General features: G+C 40.1%; 1 protein-coding gene across 1 annotated transcript; it reads left to right on the forward strand.

Annotated features, from left to right (window-relative positions):
• The first annotated feature begins 1,681 nt into the window (after window positions 1–1,681).
• Window positions 1,682–6,892, forward strand: LOC131300167 (syntaxin-31). The gene is made up of 6 exons (XM_058325881.1): window positions 1,682–2,614; window positions 3,385–3,635; window positions 3,782–3,927; window positions 4,900–4,938; window positions 5,803–6,000; window positions 6,442–6,892. The coding sequence occupies exons 1-6, from the start codon at window positions 2,380–2,382 to the stop codon at window positions 6,599–6,601; spliced, it is 1,029 nt and encodes a 342-aa protein (XP_058181864.1). The 5' UTR covers window positions 1,682–2,379; the 3' UTR covers window positions 6,602–6,892.
• Window positions 6,893–7,187: the final 295 nt, after the last annotated feature.

A 7,187-nucleotide genomic window follows, 5' to 3' on the forward strand; every position in this document is an offset into this window, starting at 1 on the left:
TACAAAATTCAATTTTTCTATGTATGTGTTTGGTCCGAATAGAATAAAATAAGTAATTTCAGTAACAAACTACTGTAAAATATTAACATATTCGACAGTTAGTTACCGAAATTGAGATACATTTTCAGCATTAAATTATCGAAATATATGTTTCTTGTTTTTTTTGCATGCATTTCCGACATGTAGTTACCGAAATACAATATTGTTTTCAACAGCTATTTACCGAAAAATGTACGTATGATTTTCGTATATAGTAGTTCGACAGTTGTTTACTGAAGTCGACATGTAGTTGCTGAAATATAATCTTGTTTTCAACAGTTATTTACTGAAATGTTATGTATGATTTTCGTATATATAGTTCGGCAATTGGTTACCGAATTTTATATATATTTTTGACATGTTGACGAAAGTGATCTAATTATGCATATACTCACAGAGAGAGAGATGACACACACACACACACACACACACACACACACACAGAATGACACCTTGAAGAGAGGCAGTGGAGCTCTAACAGGAGTGGCGGTGGTGGCTATGGGGGTAGGAGACAGTAATGGGGGGTGGGGGTTTAGGGATGAGAGTTTAAAGTGTAATTTTTGAGAGGAGAATGATATAATGGGAAGATCAGGTATATTTAATGGGTTATATGGATAAATTTTTTGTTTTTAAAATATTAGAAATGGACTAGGTGAATAAATGGGCTAAAAGAGAAAATAGAGGGTTGCGAATAGTTGTTCCTTGGTTGATTCTCTATCGAGCCCCTCCCCATCATTGAGCCAAGAAACTACCAAAAAGGGCTATAAACACTCGAAATCCAAAATCCGAAGTTCCGAAGTCCTCTATTGGGAACAACGATCCGCAACTTTCGGGTTTTATTGATGTGGATTGGGTAGGATCTCATTAAAATTCAAATACAATGAAGTGTTACCCACAAAGCATCGAGAAGTTCCACACAGGCAGGGCTGGCCTAATGATTTTTAATGCCTAAGGTCAACAAAAAAAAAGTATTTAAAGAGTTAATACTTAACAATTTTTACAGCAACAATCACAATACGAGAAAATCAAACTAATATAAAGTTCTACTAATCATTACATACGAATACAAAATACGAGATTGTCAAGATTTTGGGAGGTGTTATTCAGTGGTTTGGGAGAAATGATTTTGAAGATTTAATGGGTTCACTTGAGGTTATGAGATGATAGATTGGGCTAACTTATTACCTCTAATTGGTCATTCTTTTCATTCTTTTGAGCTTAAAAATAGTCATACTCAAACCCAAATAGTGAAAATATTAGAGGGCCCTTGAAAATTACTAGTAAAATTTTTGGGATGCCCAAGGCCCAAGTCTCTTAGACCTTAGGATTGGGCCGGATCTATGCACAGGAAATAGAAAACCCCCATAAAACGAAGATAAACAAGAACAAACTAGAATAATATAAAAAATATAAAACTTCGGTCACCGAAAAATATCGCTCAAACCGTCGCCTCAGATATGACCACACCCCCTTGGACTACGTGATCTCATCAGATCCAACCCTCCTTAAACTTGGATTGGAGCAAAGGGAGGTGGATCAGACCCTCCATTAGTGTCACAATGGAGGTTGGACGGTGGAGCTTCGAAGAGACGAGGTCGCGAGTTAAAAGGAGGGCTAGCGAGGAGGGAAAGGGGGCCCATCCGCAGTAGTAGTGTACTTGATTAGAGACTCTCCTCCACTTTAGAAAGTGTAGTCAGGATTTGCGCATTTTGGGGTGGGGTTGCGGCCTCCCGCCACCCCCCTTTGCTCCAGATCCGCTCTCTCCTCCTCCCTGATTTCAAAACCCACCCGCACCTCCTCCACTGGCTGACGAGACCTAGAACCATGAAACGGGAGTTGGATCTCTCACGTCCTTGTGCTTAAGTTCACTCCTATTAAAATTATTGAACGGCTCGGATCATCCGAGCACCTACACATATCCGATCGAGCTGATTTTTTACGTTGCCCATCGGATCATCCGTATGGAGTCCGGAGTGGACCCTACACGAACCACCACATTTTTGGTGCGGTAGCTATAGCGCTGCTCATTTGGTTTGGAGAGGTATAGAAAATAACAAATTCAAGTCATGTGCACATTGCATTTAGAGTGACTCAAATGTTACAAATAAGACAGTTGCAATAGAAACGGATGTTGGTTGCAAAACACCATTCTAGTACTCTACTGCACTAAATTTACCACGGGCCCATTGGTCGAGTGACACATTAACGCAAATTATACACAAAACCTTACTCGACAGAGCCCTTCCACCGAAGGAGTTAACGGTACCAGCTTCGATCCTCCCACCGTAGACCACGGATCCACCTAAGCCACCGCCTTAGCCACCGGTTCCGACGCCGTCAATGTCCATGGCGTCCGCCGGCGTCTCCACCTACCGCGACCGGACGTCGGAGTTCCGATCCCTATCGGAGACCTTGAAGAAGATAGGCGGAGCCAACGAGTCGGGCGAGTCGCACAACGGCCCGTCGCCGCCGAAACTCCCGGCGTCGTCGTACAGATCGGAGTTCAACAAGAAGGCCTCGCGGATCGGGTTGGGCATCCACGAGACGTCTCTCAAGATCGCCAGGCTTGCGAAACGTAATCTCCTGTTTCTGTTGTTTGTCTATTGTAGTATTTGGGACTATTGGATTGTTATGAATCATGATCATACATGAGGGAAGGAATCCATACAATTAGCTACAGAGCCTCACGATACACGAGATTTCCAAATTTAGGGGTGATAAACGAGAGGAGCCGTAGGTGGTTGATCAAGCCTGTTTGAATACTTAAGCTTTAACAAAACGTTCGAGCTTCGCTTGTTTATTGAGATGAGCCGATCTCAAACAAGTTGTAATAAAGCTGAGCACTAGCCAATTTCGAGTAGCTTGAATTTTTTAATACCTAAGCTGAACTGAACGAGCAGTATTAGCTTGTTCGAGCTTGGTTTGAAACCTTAGCGAGCTTAAAAAATGTCCAAGCTTGGTTTGTTTATGTAGCAAATCGATCTTGATCAAGCTTTTAACATGTGCCTATTTGTTTTGAGACAATGTCTGTGGCGAGGGTGAAAGTTGGAAAGAGAAAATTAACCTCGGTTGGAGAGTTGTTGGATGTCCAAGGATTAGCATCAGTGATGGATTTTGTGAAGCTTTATGCTGATTTTATCGTGCCTCTCTCTCTCTCGCCCTTTATGTGGAACATCTTAAAACACATATTTTATTTTTTGGAGAATCAACTTAAAACACATCTGAGATGACTAAATTGTGAAGCTATTCTTGTTTTTGAGAACTTTCTTATAATGGTGGTTGCTCAGGTCGATGATGTGCTAACCTACGTTGATTCTTTTTTTCTGGATTTTGGTTGATATGCAGTGGCCAAAAGGTCATCAATATTCGATGATCCACTCAAGGAAATTCAAGAACTAACTGCCTTGGTAAAAGATGACATCACTTCACTTAACATGGCAATCTCGGATTTGCAAACCCTTCAGAACTTGGAGAGAGCTGATGGGAATTATTCAGATGATAGAGTTGTCCACTCCACAACAGTTTGTGATGATCTGAAGAATAAACTTATGGGGACTACAAAACAGTTTCAGGATGTGTTAACTACCAGAACTGAGGTCGGTGTTGAATGATTCTTATTCTTTTTCTTATTCTTAGGGGTGGTAGGAGATGCCACTCAAGCTAACAGCCAGTGGTGCCTCTGCTTTACATCCGTTATCATACGCAGTTGTCACCTCATCAACTTTCATCTTCTTTTCCACAGAATATCAAAGCTCATGAGAATAGGAAACAGATGTTCTCCACAAATATAGCGAGAGAGAACCCTTTGAGGCAGCCTGCGAAGACCGTTACTGAACCACCTCCTTGGTCAACTCCATCTGGTTCATCGGGGAGTTCACAACAGTCAATGTAGGATTTTCTATCCCTGATTTCCTCTTACGGGAGCTAAACATAAAGGGAGAACTGATAATCCTAGTTGAATTGCTTAACATGGTGTTTATACGCATCCCATCGTTGGATTGCCTTATGTAGATCATAGATTGCTAGGTTAGCATTTTATGGTCCCAATAGTGATAGTTCTAACTTCTAATACTTCCTTGTTATCTGGTCTACTTTTATTATCATGGATTTGGGAGGAGTGATTTGGATGTATTTTCACATGCATAAGGATTTTTTTACTTCATTCTTTGATGCCTCCGATGAATTCGATGAAGATCACGAAATATGGAAAAAAGTTCACCTGTTAATGGACTGGATGCTTTGTCTTAAATTGTTTGGAATATTATACTTCTGGAGTAGACAGATGGCTGGTTTTCTTGTTTTGCCATAAAGTTTGTTCAAAGATTCAATGGCTATATGTAGATAGCATCATGTTATCATGTTAGGAAGTAAGTTTCTAAAGCATGTAGCTTCAGATTACTTCTTTTTTTTGAACGGCACCTTCAGATTTGTTCAATAGATGTGCAAATTTCTCTCACATATATTGGTGGATCTTTTAATGTAAAGATACTGTTGTAATGAAGTCAAGAGGGAGCTGCAAGTTAGGCAACTGTGTACAATACCTTTTTCTATGATTTCTGCTGTGTTCTGTTGCGTTAAGGCTTGTAGACCTACACTTGATTGTATGAATTTTGTTGTTTTTATGGCATATATTTCCCCAGTCTATAACTGTTCAGATGCCTTAACTCTTAGCTCGTTTGTACACTTGATTGCATTGTATGCTTTATCACAGAATAATTATCTGTGCCAATCTTGAATTGCATGCAAATTTGACTTAATATGGTTTACTGGATGATTACCTGCCGTAGTTACAAACTTATTGTGCATCTACTGTTTTATTTTCTGATGCTGAATATTCTTGCTGTTCTCCCTATGCTCCAGATTACCGGCAGATGGAGTTCAAGCTGGCAACCAATTGAGGTGCGTTGGTGTGTCATTATGTGTGCTAATTTGAGTTGGACCTTCACATTTTTCTGTCTTGGTTGACCATATTTCTACTAAAACCCCCTTGGACCTTTAATGATCGTTGACCGTTGCAAATGCAAACTGGCGTGTCATTATGTGTGCTAATTTGAGTTGGACCTTCACATTTTTCTGTCTTGGTTAACCATATTTCTACTAAAACCCCCTTGGATCTTTAATGATCGTTGACCGTTGCAAATGCAAACTGGCAACAGGAGCTCGAAAAGCTATCCTAGGCCCTGTTTCCTTCCTTGGCATTATCATGTTAAGGTTCATAGTGGGTGCCTCAGCCTTTGGAGAACACATTTATTTGGCTTCTATAGTGCCGTAAGATGTGGAAAATGGGTTCACTACAATTTGGCGTGTACCATGTACGTGCGAGGTCAAGCATCAGTGATTTGGTCTATAGAGGTAGAAAGTATTGGAACCAATTGTGAGCTCATATTGGAGGTCCACAGGTCAAACACTTTTGACACGTGGGAGCAATGGAAAACGTGGAGATGAAAATGCGGTGAGTGGGGCCATCTATGTGCATTTAGCAACCCTTAGATCTTGATTCCCAAAGCCTTTCACTAGATAGGGAAGTAATCTCTCTTTCTCTTGTCGGTGGTTGCAATCCTCGGTTCTCTTGATGGGTTGCACCAGTAAATTAGCAAAAAACTTCATATTGTTCTAGTGTGAATATTGTTTTAACTTCTGAAATGACATTCGTTTGGATTGGTTGGTGAATTTTGTAGTTTTATGACGTGGTTAGGTATGTCCTTGGCTAGCTATCTTTTGTGAGTTTTGTCCGCTAACAGCTTGTGTTAAACCTTGATTCAGGCGGAGGTTAGCTGCAGACAACACTCCAACACACCATATGGAAATGTCGATGTTGCAGCAGGTGGTTCCAAGGCAGGAGAGTTACTCACAAAGCCGGGCAGTTGCTCTCCAAAATGTTGAATCAACAATTTCAGAGCTTGGTGGGATATTCACTCATTTGGCTACAATGGTTGCTCATCAAGGGGAATTGGCTATCAGGTTTGATTTTTTTTATGAACTTCTGATGCTATAGAATACATGTGTTTTTACAATGTTGATTTGTAGATGGAATTTCGAAAGTGTGCTTCTTCATAGTACTCATAAGAAGCCAATTGAATTGGATTCGGTTGGATGGTACTCCTGGTTGGAGCTTTATACTTTGTTGTCTTCGCTCTTAAGCATAGTGGATTAGGTCTCCCTTCTTCTTTTTTCCTCCCATTTTGCTCAAATTTGGCTATCTTATTGAATAAATAAACAATTGAATTGCGTTTGGTTGGATTGTACTCCTGGTTGAAGCTTCTTACTCTAGTCTTAAGCATAGTGAATTGGGTGTCACTCTTCTTTTTCTTATTTTCCTCCCATTTTCCTTTAATTAGTTCATTCAAATTTTTTTAAAACTTGAAGGTTTCCTGCATTGAGACTGCCTATTTATGTAATCAGGATCGATGATAACATGGAAGAGTCGTTGGCAAATGTTGAAGGTGCTCGCAGTTCTCTGTTGAGGCATTTAAACCAAATATCATCAAACAGGTGGCTCATGATTAAGATATTCGCCATTTTGATCTTTTTCTTGATGGTATTCATCTTCTTTGTGGTTTGATCCTTACCCAATGAGAATGTTTGTATAGATGATTCATCTTCTATTCAAAGTCATACCATCAAAGGTCTCACAGCTTCATTGTAACCTTAGAAAGTTAGAAAGTGTATTTGTCAAGTATAGGTTGCTCATTGTGAAACTTGCCGAGTATGTAGCCCTTGTTTTGTGCATATGCTTTTGGCTTACCATTGTTATTATATTGTTTATTCTTTTTGAAGCTTTTTGCCTTTGTTTGGACACACGTTTAGAGCCAGTGTTGTGGGTTTTGCTATTTTAATTGATGATATTCAATCAGCTTGTAGTGGTAATTTTGACTGCTTGTCTTCTTAATGTGGCCGAGTTATGCAACTGTATTTGGGGAACAAATGAAATTTAGTTGTGTTTCCAGATGTGTCCTCATTTGCTACTTGGTGTTTAGTTTGACACTGATTTCACATTTGCTGGCCCTGTGAATTGTGCCTGTATGCTGGTTGCATAAATTATACGTAGATGGAACCTATACAAGAGACAATTTTTTTATTTTTCTGTTGTTGCTGCTGGAAGCCGGGGGAAGTGGGGATGATGGGCTGTTGGATAGGGGGTTTTCTTA

Source organism: Rhododendron vialii, chromosome 9a, assembly GCF_030253575.1.
Source record: "Rhododendron vialii isolate Sample 1 chromosome 9a, ASM3025357v1".
Classification (NCBI taxonomy): Eukaryota; Viridiplantae; Streptophyta; class Magnoliopsida; order Ericales; family Ericaceae; genus Rhododendron; species Rhododendron vialii.